General features: G+C 41.7%; 1 protein-coding gene across 1 annotated transcript in view; it reads left to right on the top strand.

Moving 5' to 3' along the window:
* Positions 1–21,583, top strand: part of LOC134357419 (dynein axonemal heavy chain 6-like) — a 495,424-nt gene that overhangs the window by 255,477 nt on the left and 218,364 nt on the right. The window contains exons 40-41 of the mRNA XM_063068992.1: positions 9,788–9,940; positions 18,342–18,474. Of these exons, the coding sequence (XP_062925062.1) occupies positions 9,788–9,940; positions 18,342–18,474 (286 nt within the window). The remainder of the gene's footprint in view (positions 1–9,787; positions 9,941–18,341; positions 18,475–21,583) is intronic.

The following is a 21,583-nucleotide window of genomic DNA, read 5'->3' as shown; positions in this document are numbered from 1 at the left end:
CTGACCCTGATTATCTCCTGGTGTGGTTCCTTATTCACTGGATGCATACTGTTATCATTACCATCATGCTCAGTTTCATTTACTAAAATAGCTCTCAGCTCAGAACCACTGGACATGGATTTCGCAAGCTAAACCACCCTTCAATTCTTCAATTACTCAATCCTAGTTGCCCTCGAGGAAGCAATGGTGAGCTGCCTTCTTGAACCACTGCAGGTGTGAGAATACTGACAATGCCATTAAGGAGAGGGTTCCTGGATTTTGAAAGAATGGCAATATGTTTCCAGCCATGCTCAGTCAAAAGTCCTGTGCAGTTGATGCATCACCACTTTATCCTAAGATCTTCATCTTCACAGAAACCAATTGTGAATGGAATGAATTCCATTCACTCCAGTTAATATGAAGAAACCACTGAGAGCACAGAGCACTGCAAAGGCTGTGGGAGCAGACAACATCCCAGCTGCAGTGCTGGAGACCTGAGCTCCAGAACTAGCTCAATCCTCACCAGGTAGATGGATAGGACTGGCTTAGAGAGATGTGGCTCAAATGCCGGTGATTGGGACTCGCTCATATAGTATAGGCAAGTTGGTTAACATGGAGGAGTTGGGCTGAAAGGGCCCATTTAACAGCAAATAACTCTGACTCAATGACCATTGTCATCCTCTAGACAAAGTGAAAAAAATCCCAGCTGTATCTTGTCCACAATAGCTAAAAGGTGTAGATTTATGATGGTTGCAGTTTGTGGGTCTGGGACTGCCTGAGTGGTGGAGGCAGAAACCATGAACACATTTGAAACAAGTTCTGGCAACCAGTTAACATGCAGTAGTGTGTAGAGCTTCAAACCTAGACCTAGGAAGCGGGAACATCCTAAATAAATCTCAATTAATTGACAGAAAGAGTGGACCAAATGGCCTCTTTCATTGCCACCATTTTCTATTGTTTCATGAACAAGCTCAAATCTCAAAATCTGCTCACTCTTCCTGATTGTATTGGTCCATAGTGTGCAGACTACCTGTGGTCCCTTTGTATGTTTCTTTCTTAAACTCATAGGCAGGTTGTTATAGCTTTGAATTGCTCTTGTCCAATCTCCAACAACTCATTAAAGAAACACACACAAAATGCTGGAGGAACTCAGCAGGTCAAGCAGATGTTGGCCTGCTGAGTTCCTCCAGCATTCTTTGTGTGTTGCTTGGATTTCCAGAACCTGCAGATTTTCTTGTCTTTGGGCTCGTTAAAGAATTAGATTTAACAAGGAGTAATTACTCCAGTAATACTATTTCCGAAGTGGCAGGAGGATGGGAACCGGGGTAATTGTGCTGAAGATGAGGTAGTTGCTTTACAAACAGAAGCAATGTGTGGTGAGATTCTTAGCAAGGAAAGGCTGATGATAGGGCAAAATTGCAGTCAAAAGGTTGAGTTGCAGCATAAAGGATGGACAAAATCAAAACAAGTGAATACAGAACTGAAGCTGTTATATTTGAATGTGTGCAGTTTATGGAACAAGATAGATGAACTTGGAGCACACTTACAGATTGGCAGGTATGAATGACATTGTGGGCATCACTGAATCATGGCTGAAAAAAGATTATAGCTGGCAGCTTAATATCCAAGGATACAGATTGTATTGGAAGGACAGGCAGGAAGGTAGAGGGTGTGGTATTGCTTTGTTGGTAAAAATGAAATCAATTCATTAGAAAGAGGTGACGTAGTGTCGGAAGGTGATGAAACATTGTGCATACAGCTAAGGAACTGCAAGGATAAAAAGACCCTGATGGGAGTTATATGCAGGTTCCCAAGCAGTTAGAACTTTGTCTACAAATTAAAAAGGGAGATAGCAAATGCATGCCAAAGGGGCAATGTTACAATAGTCATTGGGGATTTCAATATGCAGATAGGTTAGGAAAATCAGGTTGGCGCTGAATTCCAAGAGCAGGAATTTCTAGAGTACCTACAAGATGACCTTTTAGAGCAGCTCATGGTTGAGCCCACTAGGGGATCAGCTATTCTGGATTTGGTGTTGTGCAATAAACCAGAATTGATCAGAGAGCTCGAGGTAAAAGAGCCATGAGAGGCAAGTGATCATAATATGATCAAATTCACCCTGAAATTTGAGAAGGAGAAGCTAAGGTCAGATGTATCAGTATTACAGTGGAGGAAAGGGAATTATAGAGGCATGACAGAGGAGTTAGCCAGATTTGATTGGAAAATAACACTGGCGGGAATGACGGCAGAGAGGCAATGGTTGGAATTTCTGGAAGCAATTCAGAAGGCACAAGATATATACATCCCAAAGAGGAAGAAGCATTCTAAAGGAAAGATGACACAACTGTAGCTAACAAGAGAAGTCAAAACCAATGTAAAAACCAAAGAAAGTACATATAATAGAGCAAAACTTAGTGGGAAGTTAGAGGATTGGGAAGCTTTCAAATACCAACAGAAGACAACTGGAAAAGTCATTAAGAAGTTAAAGATAGAATTCATAGATACTGCCTGACCTGCTGAGTTCCTCCAGAATTTTGTGTGCATTGATCAGATTTCCAGCATCTGCGGATTTTCTTTCTTTGTGACTTGGGTGCTTTGTTTTCCAGAAAGACAATGGCCCCAAGATCAAGCCAAAGCCACATAGGAATGGTTAAAAACAACAAAGTTAAGTAATGTCCTGGAGTGACCAAGTCGGAGTCCAGACCTCAATCCAATTGAGAATTTGAGGCTGGATTTGAAAAGGGCTATTCACTCACGATTCCCATGCAATCTGACAGAGGTCGAGCAGTTTTGTAAAGAAGAATGGAGAAAAATTGCAGTGTCCAGATGTGCAAAGCTGATAGAGACATTTCCACTCAGACTCAAGGCTGTAATTGCTGCCAAAGGTGCATCTATTGAATACTGATTTGAAGGGGATGAAAACTTATGCAATCAATTATTTTGTGTTTAATAGTAGTAATAAATTTAGACCAATTTGTAGAAATTTGTTTTCACTTTGACATGGAAGTGTCGTTTCTCTTCATCAGTGTAAAAAACACAAATTAAATCTACTTCGATGCAATGTTGTAAAACATTAAAACTTTGAAACCTACAGGGGGTGGGGGGATGACTACTTTTTATAGGCACTGAGGCACTGTGTGTGTGTATATATGTGTATGTATATATATGTGTGTGTATGTCTGTGGGTGTGTATATATATGTTTGTGTGTATATATGTGTGCGTGTGTGTATATATGTGTGTGTTTGTGTATATGTGAGTGTGTCTTCATGGCTATCTCTCGAGGTCGAGGAATATGGTCTTCGTTCCATACAGAGCGAAAACACCTGTGCATGTATTTGTTTAACGTGTACTTGATGTTGCACTCCAAGAAGCACACGATACTTCACAAATCAACCAACTCATTCCAGTGGCATGGAAACCATGACGACTGGAGCTGATGGATTTGTTGCAGCCTTCATCTGCCTTCACAGCCATTGAGTTCGAAGTAACTTCGACCGTCTGTTCCACCATTGAGGTCTTGGTTGGATTGTTCTTTGTCAGGGACCTCACCCTTGACCTTACCGCCATGGGTGACCCTGCCAGGAGCATAGCTCCAGATGGCATTGCTCTCGGGATCTCAGGACCACACAAGCTTCTCCACCGTGACAAGGTGACAATCCACAGAGAAGGTGAGTGTGTATATATGTGTGTGTTTGTGTATAAATATATACGTGTGTATATGTGAGTGTATATATATGTGTTTGTGTGTATATGTATGTGTGTATATATATGTGTGTGTGTGTGTGTGTGTGTGTGTGTATGTCTGTGGGTGTGTGTTCAGATCAGTTTCCATTTATTGTCATTTAGAAATGCATGCATTAAAAATGATACAATGTTCCTCCAGAATGATATCACAAGAAAACACAGGACAAACCAAGACTAAAACTGACAAAACCACATAATTATAACATATAGTTACAACAGTGCAAAGCAATACCATAACTTGATAAAGAGCAGACCATGGGCACGGTAAAAAAAGGCTCAAAGTCCCGATAGACTCATCATCCCACGCAGGTGGCAGAAGGGAGGAACTCTCCCCGCCATGAACCTCCAAGCACAGCCAACTTGCTGATGCAGCACCATTGGAAGCACCCGACCGCAGCAGACTGTGAGTCGGTCTGAAAACTTCGAGCCTCCGACCAGCCCCTCTGACATAGCCTCTCTGAGCACCATCCTCTACCGAGCGCTTCGACCCCGCCCCGGCCGCCGAGCAACAAGCAAAGCCGAGGACTCAGGGCCTTCTCCTCCGGAGATTCTGGATCATACAGTAGCAGCAGCTGCGAAGAAGGCATTTCAGAAATTTCACCAGATGTTCCTCTGTGCTCTCACGTCCATCTCCATCAAATCAGGATTGTGCACGGCACCCTACTTGACAAATAACAGACATCACCACTGGAGTGGCCGCTGTGAGCTGTGTCACGCCGCCATCTTCCCGCTGTGTGTGTGTGTGTGTGTGTGTGTGTGTGTGTGTGTGTGTGTGTGTATGTATGTCCATGTGTATACATGTGTGTATGTATGTCCATGTGTATACATGTGTGTATGTATGTGTATATATATATATATATATATGTATGAGCATATGTGTGTATATATCTGCATGTATTTGTATGTGTGTATATAAATGTGTGTATATATGTGTGTATAAATGTGTGTGTGTGTATATATATGTGTGTATATGTACTGTATATGTGTGTGTATATGTGTTTGTATATGTATGTTCATGTGTGTGTTTGTGTGTATATGTATGTCTGTGTGTATATATATATGTGTGTGTGTGTGTGTGTATATATATATATATATATATATATATATATATATATAGACACACACACACTCTCATGCACTCACACACACTCTCTCTCAGTCCATTTTAATTCTTTTGTTGCCACAACTGCACTGTGCTGCCTTGGTGCAGTGGCTCGGATGCCTCTCCGGCAGCTGAAAAGCAAGCAACCCCACAGCTTGGGTCCTGAGTCCGCTGAGTGTGGCTATAACATCTGCAGCTGGCCACAACACAGCTTGTCTCCTGCCAAGCAAAATCCTGGGTGGGCAGTTCCGACTCCTTTCTGGACACTGCGTCATATCAGCCCCAGTGAAGCACAGTGGCTTCGTCCCTCACCCTGAGCAGCTACAAACAGGTGACACCATGGCTTCAGGCAGTTCCCCTGCATCCGCCCCTGCTCATGTCCAATGAATCAGTGAATCAAACCTGCTGCGTACCAAATTAACAATGTCCAAAGGGGTCTTGCGATCACGAGAAAAGCAACCATAGTGGCCACTCGCTAATTGACTGTCAGCCTCCATCGACTCAGGCAGCAGCACGTTGCACAGCTCTTTCATTATCTCCACCAGCAAGCAGCTCACTGATGGTGTAGACCTACAGTACTTAACATGCAACAGGATCTTGCAGTCATTAGATGTATGTTTAAGTAGAACAGTAGCACCTTTTGTTAATCCCATAGAAGCCCCAGCGACCAGCCGCACTGCCGCCTTGCTTGCAATAGTCTTAATATGTTCTCTCAGTGCACCTATTGCAATGTGTTTAACCAGGAGCGTGGATGTCTTCCAGACTTCCCACATCCCACACAGAGTACAAAACACTGCCCCTGGAGCCATTCTCACTCAACTACTATGCACTAATAGATGAGAAATGAACAAGTACGGACAGAGAGTGAGAGAGAGGGAGAGGAAAAGAAACATTACTGGGTACTTTACCTCACCCAAACCTGGTCTCGCCACAGCCCCTCAAAACACTGGCAACTCCAAAAGAATAGCTCAAACACGAGGAATTCTGCAGATGCTGGAAATTCAAGCAACACACATAAAAGTTGCTGGTGAACGCAGCAGGCCAGGAAGAGGTGTAGGAAGAGGTGCAGTCGACGTTTCAGGCCAAGACCCTTCGTCAGGACTAACTGAAGGAAGAGTTAGTAAGGGATTTGAAAGTGGGAGGGGGAAGGGGAGATCCAAAATGATAGGAGATGACAGGAGGGGGAGGGATGGAGCCAAGAGCTGGACAGGTGATTGGCAAAGGGGATATGAGAGAATCATGGGACAGGAGATCCGGGGAGAAAGACAAGGGGTGGGGGGACCAGAGGATGGGCAAGGGGTATAGTCAGAGGGACAGAGGGAGAAAAAGGAGAGTGAGAGAAAGAATGTGTGTATAAAAATAAATAACGGATGGGGTACGAGGGGGAGGTGGGGCATTAGCGGAAGTTAGAGAAGTCGATGTTCATGCCATCAGGTTGGAGGCTACCCAGACGGAATATAAGGTGTTGTTCCTCCAACCTGAGTGTGGCTTCATCTTTACGGTAGAGGAGGCCGTGGATAGATATGTCAGAATGGGAATGGGATGTGGAATTAAAATGTGTGGCCACTGGGAGATGATCCTCTCATACCCCTTTTGCCAATCACCTGTCCAGCTCTTGGCTCCATCCCTCCCCCTCCTGTCTTCTCCCATCATTTTGGATCTCCCCCTCCCCCTCCCCCTCCCACTTTCAAATCTCTTACTAGCTCTTTCTTCAGTTAATCCTGACGAAGGGTCTCGGCCCGAAACGTCAACTGTACCTCTTCCGAGAGATGCTGCCTGGTCTGCTGCGTTCACCAGCAACTTTGATGTGTGTTGCCAAAAGAATAGCTACTCCGTTTGTACTTGAATTATTTTTATTGACCTTTTCTAATGAAGCGCTCTTGCTGATTTGTCTCTCCTCAAATCAGAGAAAATGTCGCAAAACTCTGCCTTTGAAATCTTGATCACCCTTCTGATTAAAAGGTAGCACTTTTTACACAGCCTGGATGTGGACTGTCCAGCCCTTTTGTAAGAAAGCAGCATCCATCATCAAGGCCTCCCACTATCCAGGCCATGCTCTCTTCTCGCTGCTGCCATCAGAAAGAAGGTATAGGAGTTTCAGGACTCACTCCGCCAAGTTCAGGAACAGTTGTTACCCCTCAATCATCAGGCTCTCGAACCAGTGGGGATAGCTTCACTCACCCCATTGCAGACTTTGGACACAATTTCAAGGATATTTCACCTAATTTTCTTGATATTTATTGCTTATTTATTTATTATTATTATTTCTCTTTCAGATGGCACAGTTTGTTGTCCTTTGCACATTGGTTGTTTGTCTGTCCTATTGGATCAGTCCTTAGTTGATTCAATTGTGTTTCTAGATTTACGTTTTATGCCCACAAAAAAAAGAATCTCAGAGCTGCATATGATGGCATAAATGTACTTTGATAATAAATTTACTTTGAACTTTGAACTTTCAATTTTGAACAAAGATTGACGGTCAATATGCAAAAGAAAACAAACTGTGCAATTACAAAAAAAACACTCCTTTTAATGTGCTCAGTGGTGGGGCGGACATTTCTTGTGATAGACTCTGTTGTATCCACCACTTTTTGTCAGCTTTTCCATTCTTGCTCATTGGTGTTTCCATACCAGGCCACTATGTAACCAGTCAGGATACTCCCCGACTGTGGATCTAGAGAAATTTGTCAATGGTTTAGATGACATGCAAACTTCTAAGAAAGTAGAGGTGCTGCCGTGCCTTCTTTGTAAAGACACTTGCATGCTGATTCCAGGACAGATCCTCTGAAATGATAATGCCAAGGAACTTAAAGTTACAAACCCTCTCCACCTCCAATCTACTCATGTGAACTGGCTCATGGACCCTCGGTTTCTTCCTCCTGAAGTTAATAATCAGCTCATTGGTTTTGCTGACATTGAGTTAGAGGCGGTTGTTGTGGTAACGTTCAACCAACTTCTCCCTCCTTCTACAATTTCCTGCAGACTTCAGTCATCTCCAGCTGTCTGGAACCCAGTTCCTGAATTCACTCCCCAAGATTATCTTTCACTATGTTTTTCACAAACCACTTATTTAACCAGGAACTTGATCCATAACTTTAATATCTTATATATCTTGAAATGAAATTATTTTTGACAATGTTACTGTGATCCATCATGACACCATGCACAATGAAAGAAATGTGTTGTGATTTAAAGCTGCTGTTGCACCATTGTACAGGAAGTTTTACCCAAGACTGTGTAGTAGGAACTAGTACTGGGAGAGCAATAAGTGCTGAGGGGCATGTGGTAATATGACAACCACCATACAACCAGCTGCTCTGTGTGTGTTAGTTTTCCAGGGGGTGTTCTGTAGGAAGTGATGATCTATTTGACAACATTGCCCTTTGGCACAATTTTGCCAGAGTGATGCTCTTGTTTATGGAAATAACTTTGCCAGTTCTGCCCTGTTCAGTTCGCTACTCAGCTCTGTGCTGAACTGAGGCTGCGGATGCCTGGCTTTGTGTCTTTTGTAAAACTTCAGTTCTGAAGCTGTTTGCTTGCTTTTGTTGTTTGCATGATGTGTTTTCTTGTCTCTGCGCATTGGGTGTTTGACAGTTTTTTTTAAATGGGTTCTTTTGAAGATTCTTTGAAGATATAACAAGTGCAGTGGATAGATGAGAACAGATGGCATTTGATAAGGTGCCACGTAAAAGACTTATCCATAAGATAAGGATGCATAGAGTTGGAGGTGATGTATTAGCCTAGATAGAGGATTGGTTAGCTAACAGAAAGCAGAGGGTGAGATGTATGTGTGTTACTCTGGTTGGTGAGTAACCAATCAGTGGTGAGCAGTGTATTGCAGGGGTTGGTGCTGGGCCTACAACTGTTACGAAATACGTTGACGATCTGGAAGAGGGGACCGAGTGTAGTGTATCTGAACTTGCTGATGGTACTAAATTGAGTGAAAAAGCAAATTGTGCAGAAGATACGAAGAGTCTGCAGAGAGATATAGATAGGTTAAGTGAGTGGGTAAGGGCCTGGCAGATGAAGTTGAATGTTCATAAACGTGAGGTCATCCACTTTGGAAGGAAAAATGAAAGAGCAGGTCATTATTTAAATGATAGAAGATTGCAGCATGCTGCTGTGCAGAGGGACCTGGGAGTGCTTGTGCATGAATCACAAAAGGTTGGTTTGCAGGTGCAGCAGGTATCAAGAAGGCAAATGGAATGTTGGCCTTCATTGCTAGAGGGATTGAATTTGAGAGCAGGGAGGTTATACTGCAACCGTACAGGATACTGGTGAGGCCGCACCTGGAGTACTGTGTGCAGTTCTGGTCTCCTTACTTGAGGAAGGATATTCTTGCTTTGGAGGCGGTGCAGAGGAGGTTAACCAGGTTGATTCCAGAGATGAGGGGGTTAGACTATGAGGAGAGATTGAATCGCCTGGGATGGTACTTGCTGGAATTCAGAAGAATGAGAGGAGATCTTATAGAAACATATAAAATTATGAAAGGAATAGATAAGATAGATGCAGGAAATTTGTTTCCACTGGTAGGTGAGACTAGAACCAGGGGACATAGACTGAAGATTTGGGGGGAGTAGATTTAGGACGAAGATGAGGAGGAACTGCTTTTCCCAGAGAGTGGTGAACCTGTGGAATTCTCTGTCCAATGAAGCAGTGGAGGCTACCTCACTAAATATATTTAAGACATGGTTGGATAGATCTTTGCATAGTAGGGGAAATAAGGGTTCTGGGGAAAAGGCTGTTAGGTGAAGATGTGTCCATGGCCAGATCAGCCATGATCTTATTAAATGGCGGAGCAGGCTCGATGGGCTGGATGGCCTACTCCTGCTCCTATTTCTTATGTTCTTATGTAACATTTCATGCCATTAACTTTATGAATCAGAAAAAGTGGTTGAATTTATTGCTGATTTTTTCTGAACTGACACATGATTAATTCTTGATCGTTTTGTTATTAACAGGGGCCCATTTAGCAAGTCTTGCTGAGCCAATAATTCCTGAACCTCCCAGATCAAAGCCAACTATTCAAGGTCTTGTGCATACAGTAGACACTGTGCGATATTCTTTCCTCATCAGCCTGCTGTTGCTCAATAAGTGCCCCGTGCTGCTAACAGGTAATGATACATTAGTTAAATGAATGGCCTCAAAGTCCTTTGAGGTTTCATTAATGTTGCTGCAAATACCACCACTCAGACTGAACTGAAGCAGCAGCTTGAAAAGTCATGCCTTGTGATACAGTCAGTTCTTAAAAATTCACTCACGCTCACTAACACTGCACTGCTTCCCTTTTAAAAGCAACTAGACAATGGGGTGACCCATTGGGGCACCCTTTGAGAGAAGGGTAGTGCAGTCTGATGTGACCAGAATAAACATTAAATTTTCCTGAATGCTATTGGTATCGCTTTGCTTTGGAAACTGAAGTAGAAAACCTCAGTTTATTAAAGAAGAACGACAGGTAGCAAAGCAAATATAGCTGTTTCTCATTTAATGAAGGACACTTTTGATGGCATCATTTCTGGTTTATCTGCCACCCTTGTGCTTCTGATTGTCATTCTGGAGACATGCAGCCCTTTCATCCCCTGTCTCTTCATTTCTTTTGCTGTTTGTCTCTGATCCTGGAGACGTGCATGCCTCCCCTCCTCTGTCTCTTCTTCTCTCATCTTTTTTTGTCCTGACTCTTTGATCCTGTACTCGTGCAGCCCTGGCCTCATCCGATTCTTGTTCTCTCCCTCTTCTTGCCGCTTCCCGATGATGTTTGGTGTCATCTCTTGACCATAATGTCCCTCTTCTCTTTCCACGTGGCATAATTAGGCTGACCATCTTTTTTACCCTAATGCTGGATAGAAGATACGAAGCAGTAACACCAAAGGATGCTGATTATTCTTGATGATGTGGTTGGCACTCTCCTAAATGGACGTGATATAGTCACTGCTGTCCTTTGACTGCAGCAAAGGGTTTTATGGTTGTCTCGAAGTACGTCATTACAATAAGATTTAATTATCTCTTATTGATGGGTGGGAGTTAGACCTGTCCCAATCCTGCACATGCTGATGGTGATTAGCAGAATGTGACCCCTCGAAATAGAGCTGCCCTGCCCTCTTGCTCCAGTAAGTGTCACTGCTGAGGCTGGCTGTGCGCACGTGTCGAGCTGTCGCATACCGATTTCCATGATGGCCGATCGGGTCTCGGGTTAAAAGGGAGCCTATTTATTTTGGCGAATGAACAATTTTATACGAATATGTAACCCTGAACTTTGCCTGCATTCTGTAAGCTAGCGCATTTTAATTCGATTTAGCCAAAAAAAGTGCTGCTGTAATGCACCGTTTGCGTGAATTGGAGGTCACAAACAGAAACAGACAGACAGAGCATGAGAGTTTTAGTGGTATATAGATAAGTCAGACAAATCATGCCATGAGATAACTATTCACATCAATAAAATTATTAAGTTAACTATTTACATAAATATGTATGAACTTAACCAGAACGCTAACCAATTTCTCAGTCATCTGAAATCCTTTCATTTCAAGAGCGTTTTTGCAATTGTTACACTAAACTGATTATGTTAATATGAAGGCAGTGGAGCTCTGGACTACCAATAATGTAATATGGAAATTGACAGTTAAACCCACTAATACATGTGCCAATCAAGAAATGCCCATTTACACTAATCCCATTTTGTTCTCCTCACAGTACCCCTGCTCCACCTGGGATTCCACCCCTTACCCATACTGTATGGCCAATTTGCAGTGGCCAATCAACACAAAAAAAACATTTCATTGATGTGTGAGAAAAAAAAACCAGGGCACCTGCCAAAAACCTACATGGTCACAGAGAGAACATTGCAAATTCCACACAATACATGAGGTTATGATTGCACCTGAGTTGTTAAGGTTGTGAGACAGTGGCTCTACCGTTGTACCACTGTCCAGTCCTAGAAACAAGTTTGAGTTTCACCATGGCAACTAGGGGATTTAAATTCAAGTACTTAAATTAATCTGGAATTTTAAAAAAAGCTAACAAAGTTAACCATGAACTGATGTAAAAGTCTATCAGGTTCACTGCTGCCTTCCAGGAAAGGATATCTGCTGCCCTTGCTGGTGTGGTCAAAACGTGACTCTATAACAGGTTGATTTTAACTGTCTCCTCAATTCAGGAGCAATTACAACAATATCCATAGTCCACAATTTGTATATTAAAATTATAATTCTCTCCATACTAGAATAGAGTCCTACAGCAATAAAGCAATGCAACATGAATACAGGACTTTTGACCTATAGTTGGGAGCCTAATATCAAAGGATATACATCCCAGAGTTCTGAAAGAAGTTGCTGAAGAGGTAGCAGATGCATTAATTATGATCTTTCAAGAATCATTTAATTCTGACATAGTTCTGGAGGACTGGAAAATTGCAAATGTCACTTCACTCTTTAAGGAGGGAGGAAGGCAAAAGAAAGAAAATTATCAGCCATTTAGCATAACCTCAGTGTTTGGGAAAATGTTGGAGTCTGTTATTAAGGATGAGGTTTTGGGGTAGTCGGAAACTAATGACACAATAAGTCAAAGTCAGCATGGTTTCTGTAAAGGGAACTCTTGCCTGACAAATCTTTGAGGAAGCAACAAAGCAGAGTGGACAAAGGAGAGGCAGTAGATGTCATTTACTTGGATTTTCAGAAGGCATTTGATAAGGTGCTACACTTGAGGATGCTTAACAAGATAAAATCCCATGGCACTACAGGAGAGATACTGGCATGGATAAAGGAATGACTGACAGGCAGGAGGCAGTGAGTGAGAATAAAGGGGGTCTTTTCTGGTTGGCTGCCAGTCGTTAGTGATGTTTCTTAGCGGTCAGTATAAGGACTGCTACTTTTCATATTGTTTGTCAATGATTTAGATAATCAATTTGTGGGGCAAAGTTTGCAGATGATACAAAGATAGCTGGAGGGGTATGTAGTGCTGAGGAAGCAATGTAACTGCAGAAGGTCTTAGAGAAGCCGGAAGAATGGGTAAAAAAGTGGCAGATGGAATACAGTGTTGGGAAATGTATGATAATACATTATGGTAATAGGAAGAAAAGTGCAGACTGTTATTTAGATAGGGAGAAAATTCAAACATCAGAGCTGCAAAGGACCTTAGAATTCCTCATTCCTCCAAGAGTTTAATTTACGGGTTGAGTCTTTGGTAAAGAAGGCAAACGCAATGTTGGCATTTATTTCAAAGGAAACAGAATATAAAAACAAGGAGATAATGCTGAAGCTTTAAAAAGCACTATTTAGGCTGCACTTGAAGCATTGTCAACAATCTTGGCCCCTTTTCTCAGAATGGATGTGTTGTCATTGGAGAGAATCCAGAGGAGGTTCACGACAATGATTCTGGGAATGAAGGGGTTAACATATAAGGAGCATTTGGCAGCTTTGGGCCTGTACTCACTGGAATTTAGAAGGATGTATGGGATCTCACTGAAACCTACTGAATGTTGTAATTCTTGTGCTCAATTCCATAACTGATGAAAGCCAGTATGCAAAATGCCTTTTTCACCACCTGTCTACCTATTTTGCTGTTTTCAACAAACTATACACTTGTTTTCCCAAGTCCCCTCCTATTCATAGTATAAGATCTTTACTGGTTTGACTTTCCAAAACACATCTCTTCACACTTGTCTGTTTTGAAAACCATCTGCCATTCCTCAGCCCACTTCCCTAATTAATCAAGATCCCCCTGTAATCTACAATAGCCTTCTTCACTGTCAATAACACCTCCTACTTTCGTGTTATCTGTAAACTCCATGCATTCACATCCATATAATTTATATTAATAGCAAATAACATGGGTTGCAACACTGACCCCTGTGGCACACCACTAGATACTGGCCTCCATTTTAAGAAACTGTATGCTGTGCACTGTTTACATAATCTTTAACACAAACCTCTAATAACTCTGATTAAGTGCATTTGGCAATCTGCTAAATATTGTAAGTACAAATGTAATAGTCATGAATTTGGTTGCCTTTTAGCACTGCTGTGTTGTGTAGACTTGTAACCAGATTTTCCTCCTCCTCTTCCAATCCCAAAACGATATGTCGCCTCTCTTTTCATCACCTATCAGCCCTTGCTATCAATCCACTCGCTGTCTCATTGGAGAAAATACCTTAGGCACTGCCTCTATTCGACCTCTCCACCTGCTGTCTAGCTACGTTGAGGCTAGAGCTCTTCTGAGTAAACCCACGGTCAAAGTGTTGCCGAAGATTGATCTTCCATTACCCAGACAATAAATGAAAGCACCAGACTCTACTTAGCTTCTTCAACATCACTTCCTTTTGTGGTCAGTGTCCTTGATCTCTGGTTCTCTGAACAAAACTGAACTGGAAAATGGAATGGGTGACCTGAATAATACAGGTTATTCTACAAATCTGTTCTCTACAAATTTGTTGTGTTTCAAAATAGAACAATATTGCACAGGAACAGTGCCTTTAGCCTACTGTGTCAATCTCCCATTTACAGTAGTCCCATTTTTAAATTCTTCACACTTTCTTATTAACTCTCCCCAGATTCTACTTCTCACCCCCACACTAGGAGCAATTTATAGTGGCTAGTTAACCTACCGAATCACATCTCTGCGATGTGAAAGTAACCCAGATCACCCAGAGGGACCCATGCACAATGATGTACTTGTGTATTGAAATAGTTAAATTGGTTTATTATTGTCACATGTACTAAGGTAAAGTGAAAAGTTTTATTTTGCATGCTATCCATACAGATCATTTAGTCATGTCAGTGTATTGAGGAGGCCCCATGTGCCACCTAGGCACTAAGGGTTCAGACGACAATGACATGTATTGAGGTAGTATAAAGGAAAAGCAATAACAATGCAAGCTGAAGTGTTACAGTTATGGAAAAAGTGAAATGCAAGTAGACAATAAGTTGCAAGGCCACAACGAGGTAGATTGTGGGTCAAGAGTTCTGCTCAATAGTCTTCTAACAGCAGGATAGAAGTTATCCTTGAGCGTAGGGGTATGTGCTTTTAAGCTTTTGTCTCTTCTGCCTGATGGAAGGAAGGGGAAGAGAGAATGTCTGAGGTCTTTGATTTTTTTTCTCTGTTGCCTGCTTTACTGAGACATCATGAACTATAAACAGAGTCCATGAAGAGGAGCCAACCGGGCAGCATGAACATCGATTTTTCCAACTTCCAGTATTTTTCCCATCCCCCTTCCATCTTCTTCATTTCTACACTCTGGCCTCTTACTTCTTTTCCTCAGCTGCATAGCACCTCCCCCGGTGCACCTCCTCCTTCCCTTTCTTGCATGATCTACTTTCCTATCAGATTCGTTGTTGTCCGGCCCTTTGCTTTTTCCACTTATCACCTCTCAGCTTCTTACTTCATCCCCCCCTTCCCCCACCCACCTGCCTTTGCCTATCACCTACTAGCTTGTCCCCTCCCCCTCCCCCAACCTTCTTATTCAAACTCCTTTCCCTTCCTCTCCATTTCTGATAAAGGGTCTTGGACTGAAATGTCGACTTTATTCAATTCCAGAGATGCTGCCTGACCTGCTGAGTTCTGCAGGTATTTTGTGTGTGTTTCCATGGAGTGGGTGTTGGTTTCTCTTCCATTCATCTATATCTGTAGAAATAATCTGTGTGGATGGCTTGCAAAACTAAGTCAGACAATGTACCAGAGGGTATTGCTTGTGACTTCCAATCTAAACATCAGTTTACAAGACAATTCAGCTATCTGACTGGTATCAATGTGCACATCTGCAGAATGAGAAACTGACAATGCTTTGTGTCCTTTTGTCAGATTTAATGTTTATTTTAATCATAATAGTTTCAGGTTAGGCAATTATAAAGGACATTTTTATTAGAGAAGTTTATTATGGGTACTTTCTATAAAGTACAGAAATCTAATCAGTGAAGGTTTGCTTAATAACCCCTTACAACATCAGCAATGTTGAGAAAGGTCTTGTATGTATAGAAGATTTCTTTCTTTGGATTTGGTTGATGTAAATCTCCAGTGGTCGATCAAGCTCCTGTATTTATACATAATTTACATTTTCATTTTAATGCTTTTGACTGGTGAATTCATTTGAAGTAGTGTGATCAAAATAAGTAGTTGCCAAGATTACAACTCGCAATACAATTAGCAGGGTTCCTACAGCAGCAACTGCACAAATGCATATGTAATCAGCCTTGAACAAATTTCATTGGATTAAATCAACTCATCACTCTAATCAATCTGTAGCAATGCTCAGTAGAATTATCTTCCCCATCACTCACTGAAACAAAGGAACCATTTAATCTGTCCTTTAAAAGTTTGGGATCCCAAGACTGAAAACTTCAACTGATTTTTTACTTGGGTGATCACAGGTATCCTTGACTTCTAAATTTAATCAGAGCTTAGTGAATGAAGGTCGTGCAATGGCTTTGTTCGATTGGAAACCTCACAAAACTTTTCTAGAAGGCACAAATGTCTAAGGCAAAGGTAAGATGCTGTAGATATTGGAGAAAACACACAGACAACAATGAGGATTAATCAGCTGAATCTTAACTAATAACTTAAACAACACACTTCAAAGTTGCTGGTGAATGCAGCAGGCCAGGCAGCATCTCTAGGAAGAGGTACAGTCGACGTTTCAGGCCGAGGCCCTTTTGGTGAATGCAGCAGGCCAGGCAGCATCTCTAGGAAGAGGTACAGTCGATGTTTCAGGCCGAGACCCTTCGTCCTGAAACATCGACTGTACCTCTTCCTAGAGATGCTGCCTGGCCTGCTGCGTTCACCAGCAACTTTGATGTGTGTTGCTTGAATTTCCAGCATCTGCAGAATTCCTGTTGTTTGTGTTTTATAATAACTTAAACAGTTTGCAGCAGGGTGGGTCTGTTGCAATCAAACTCATTCAGAATCAGAACCTTTCCATTTTACTTTGATATACAGCAAGAGCAGGTGGTTAATTTACGCCAAGGACGTGACTTGCTGGTCACAGACATGGTCAAAATTTGCTCTTCTTGTAGATAATATTCCCCAATCTCTGGAAACCCGATGGCTGAACATAAGCAAGTAAAAGGCTGAGTCCTTGAAGTAATGAAACTGCAGCACTGTCTGTGAATCAGAGGGAGAAAGGTTCATTGCGTCAAAGGTCACAGAAACAGACATTTTGGCCCAGCTGGTCAATGCCAAGTAAGATGACCATGTAAATTAGTAAATTGGTTTATTATTGTCACATGTACCAATATTTCCCTCCCTGTTTCTGCCCACTGCTGCTTTGTGCTGTCCTATACTTTGGTCCTTTGTATCTGATTTTGAAACTACATTGACCCATGCCAAAGTGGAGTTGAAGGCTGTACATTAATGCTCTGCCCTTGGGGGCAATCAGGCTTTGGGGAGTTGCTTCTTCCTGCACGCTACAACTTGCGATAATGCTTTACCTCAGTCCTTTCTCAAAATAGAGCCTCTAATCATGCATCCGACAGAATTGAGAAGGTGCAGGGGGAATTCAAAATGGTATGCAAATATCTGTTTAGACAAGCACTAAAAGCCACTTATCTCAAGCATTATACACTCAACATCTCTCGCTGGATTTGCATAATGATCAACGACCTGTCCCAGTACTGAAATTGGCAACACAGCAGGTGGGAGAAGTGTCACATAGTTGCACCTGCACCCACTGTCTGCAAAACTGCTTTCTAGCATAAAATGTTTAAATGCTGGCAGAGGCACCAGAGACTCAACTGTAAACACCTCAGTTATCTTTGAGAATGATCTCTACAGTGGTGGCAGTGGAAGGAGGAGATTTGATAGGGTTAAGGTAAAAAAAATACCCTGCTCCCAAAAATGTCAGATCCTTCAGCCACAGTCAGAGACTCACCCCCTGTGCACCCTGTCCTCAAGGAGGATGTGGTGTGACCTCCTCAAAGCCTGTGCAATTGCACAGGTCAGGAAGGGGATGCAGCCGTCCTTGCTGAGATTTGCCTTGAGCAGTTGCATAATACTGGACTAGATTCTGAAGGCTAATCAACTGTTACCCCAGACATCTCTCCCTTCGCCATAGCAATATCGTAGTTTAGCAGTTACATTCCAGAGATGCAGCTAATAACTGGAAGACATGAATGTCAATACCACCATGATGGCTGAGAAGGAACTCAGTGATTCAGAATTGATATCAATAATAGTGTTTCTGAAACACTAAGATTAACATTACAAACCCCTCTGGTTCATTGCTATAGTGGAGGAACAAGGATTCACTATCCTGCCTGGTCTAACCACAATATGAAGACAGACTCACAGCAATATGGTTGACTGGTAACTACCTTGATGGAGGACCAAGCAATTTGTGGAGGGTTAATAAATCCTGACCATGCCAATGATCCCTATGCCCCAACATTGTAAAATCATTCGGTGAATGGTCACACAGATGAGGATTGCACTCTCTGCCCACCACACTGGAGGGTGAGGTGTCTGTGTACTGATTGGTAAAATGGGTGGAACATTACTGAAGCTTGACCTCAGCTTTGTCCTTACCTTCTCCAGGTGAATCAGGCAATGGAAAATCCGCACTTATTCGGGAAATGCTTTCAACGCTTGAGAAATCAAAAGGCTCATTGATCCAGTCAGAGACCATCCTGGGCAATGTCTTCCTTTACAATGAGATGAAACATGAAAGGTGAATACTTCCATGGTTAGAATGAGGAAATGGGTGAGCTGATTGATCTATGGGTCAGTTTCTGGCAATGAATTTAATCAAATTGCTATTACAAAAACTGCTGATAGAATTCTTCAACATGGTTAAGATTCCTAAATATACAACAGTACTGCACAGTATCAAGCCCTTCAGCCCTTGATGCACTTGCCAATTTAAGCTGCACATCTGCTTGCAAATAATATATATCCCTCCATTCCCCGTCTATTCAGTGCTGATCAAAAATCTTAAATGTTGCTGTTGTATCTTCTGCTACCACCTCCTCTGGCAGTTCCAGGCACCTACCACTCTCTTTTTAAAAAAAAGACTTGCCTCATAAAACTGCTCACAACACTCCAAGCGAGGCCTCACCGGTGCTTTATAAAGTCTCAACATTACATCCTTGCTTTTATATTCTACCCCTCTGGAAATGAATGCTAACATTGCATTTGCCTTCCTCACCACAGACTCAACCAGCAAATTAACCTTTAGGGAATCCTGCATGAGGACTTCCAAGTATCCATTTAAGTCCTTCTGTAGCCCCTCTACTTCCTCAGAACTACCTGCTCCTATAAACATATCTTATGCATCTGGTTTCAATTCCGAAAATTTTTCGATCTTAATCAATTTGGGCTAGCGATTCCTATTTTAGGCAATATATTCTTTCCCCTTTCCTCTACGGACCATGCCTTTCAAATTTGGAAGACCAATGGTATATCACGGTTTTTGGATTTATTTTCAGATGGCTCCCTTATGTCTTTTGAACAGTTATCTAACAAATATAAATTACCAAGAATACATTTTTTTAGATATCTGCAAGTTAGAAATTTCCTAAGTACCATACTTTCTTCCTTTCCAGCGTTACCCCCTACAAATATTTTAGATACTATAATTAACCTTAACCCGTGTCTGAAAGGTGTAACGGCTATTATTTATAATACTATCATGAAACTTAGGAAAGCTCCATTCGATAAGATTAGGTCTGACTGGAAAAAGGAATTGGGCTTTACTTTTTTGGCGGATGACTGGGCGCATATTTTACAACTAGTCAATACTTCCTCTATCTGTTCCAAACATTCCCTAATTCAATTTAAAGTTGTTCATAGAGCACATATGTCTAAAGATAAATTAGCTCGTTTTTACTCTCATATTAACCCTCTTTGTGATAGATGTCATGGGGAGATAGTTTCCTTAACTCACATGTTTTGGTCTTGTCCTACTCTGGAAACATTTTGGAAAGACATTTTTAATATTATCTCAAAGGTATTGAATATAGATATTTCTCCCCATCCTATTACTGCTATCTTTGGATTACCTAAAACCTCCAGTAATCTTTCCCCTTCAGCCCGTAGGATGATTGCATTCCTTACTTTAATGGCGAAAAGATATATTTTACAACATTGGGAGGAGATTAATGCCCCAACTACCTTTTTTTGGTTTTCTCAAACGATACTGTGTTTAAATTTGGAAAAAATCAGAAGTAATCTTTATGATACCTAAGTTAAATTTGAACAGACCTGGAGATTTTTATTCAACATTTTCATTTAATGTAACTTTTTTTTCTCTTTGACCATATTTACATTCCCTTCTTGGTTTTTAACTGTTATTAATGGAGGTCGGGTTTGAGGACGTGATTGTTTAAGTTGTTTGAGTCGACTTGATACCTAGTTAGCCCATTGCTTTGCTTTGCTTTTTAGGTTCGTTGCACGGTGGGTTTTTTGGGGTTTTTTCTTCTCTTTATTGATATATATGGAAAATTAGTATACTACTATATTACCTCGTTATTTTATAACTAAACTGCACTGTTTGTATTGTTTTTCTATGTATTAATATCTCTTGTAAAATTATATCACAACAGTGTATTAGTTTCTGTATGTTTTACCTTTTGTGTACTAATTCAATAAAAAGATTTAAAAAGAAAGAAAGAACTGCCTGCTCCTCCACCTATCTTCACATCATCTGCAAACCTTGCAACAAAGCCATCAATTCCTTCATCTAAATCATTGACATTGGTCCCAACACAGGCCCTTGTGGAACACCACCAGTCACTTGCAGCCAGCCAGAAAAGGCTTTCTTTGTTCCCACCATTTGGCTCCTGCCAATCAGCCACTGCTTTATCCCTGCTAGCATCTTTCCTGTGATACCATGGGCTCATAGCTTGTTAAGCAGCCTCATGAGTGGCACCTTGTCAAAGGCCCTAAAATCAAAGTATACAACATCAACCGATTCTCCTTTGTCTATCCTGCTTAATATTTCTTCAAAGAATTCCAACAATTTGTCAGGCAAGATTTTCCCTTAAGGAAGCTATGCTGACAACAGCCTATTTTATCATGTGACTCCAAGTACTCTGAGACCTCGTCCTTAATGATCGATTCCAACATCTTCCCAACCACTGAGGTCAAACAAGCTGGCCTATAGTTTCCTTTCTTCTGCTTCTGCCCCTTCTTGAAGAATGGAGTGACATCTGCAATTTTCTAGTCCTCTGGAACCATTTCAGAATCTAGGGATTCTTGAAAATCATAACTAATGCCTCCATGATCTCTTCAGCCACCTCTTTCAGAATTCTGGGGTATACACCATTGGTCCAGGTGACTTACCTACCTTCAGACCTTTCAGTTTCCCAAGAACCAACTCCTCTCTCATGCCTCTATAATTCCCTTTCCTACTGATACATCTGACTTTAGCTTCTCCTTCTCAAATTTCAGGGTGAATTCCATTATATTATGGTCACTTGCCTCTAAGTGTTCTTTTACCTTAAGCTCTCTAATCAATTTTGGTTCACTGCACAATACCCAATCCAGAATAGCTGGTCCTCCAGTGGGCTCAACCATGAACTTCTCTAAAAAGCCATCTTGTAGGCACTCTAGAAATTCCCCCTCTTGTAATCCAGCACCAACCTGATTTTCCCATATACCTGCATTTTGAAATCACGCATGACTTTTGGCAAGCACTTTCTATCTCCCTTTGTAATTTGTAGGCCATATCTTTATTACTGTTTGGGACTTCTGTATACAGATCCCTTCAGGGTCTTTCTACCCTTGCAGCTACTTAGCTCTATCTACAATGATTCAACACCTTCCAACCCTATGATTCT

This window comes from Mobula hypostoma, chromosome 2, assembly GCF_963921235.1.
Source record: "Mobula hypostoma chromosome 2, sMobHyp1.1, whole genome shotgun sequence".
NCBI lineage: Eukaryota > Metazoa > Chordata > Chondrichthyes > Myliobatiformes > Myliobatidae > Mobula > Mobula hypostoma.
Note: the sequence above shows the minus strand (reverse complement) of the source record. Positions and strands in the feature narration are given on the sequence as shown.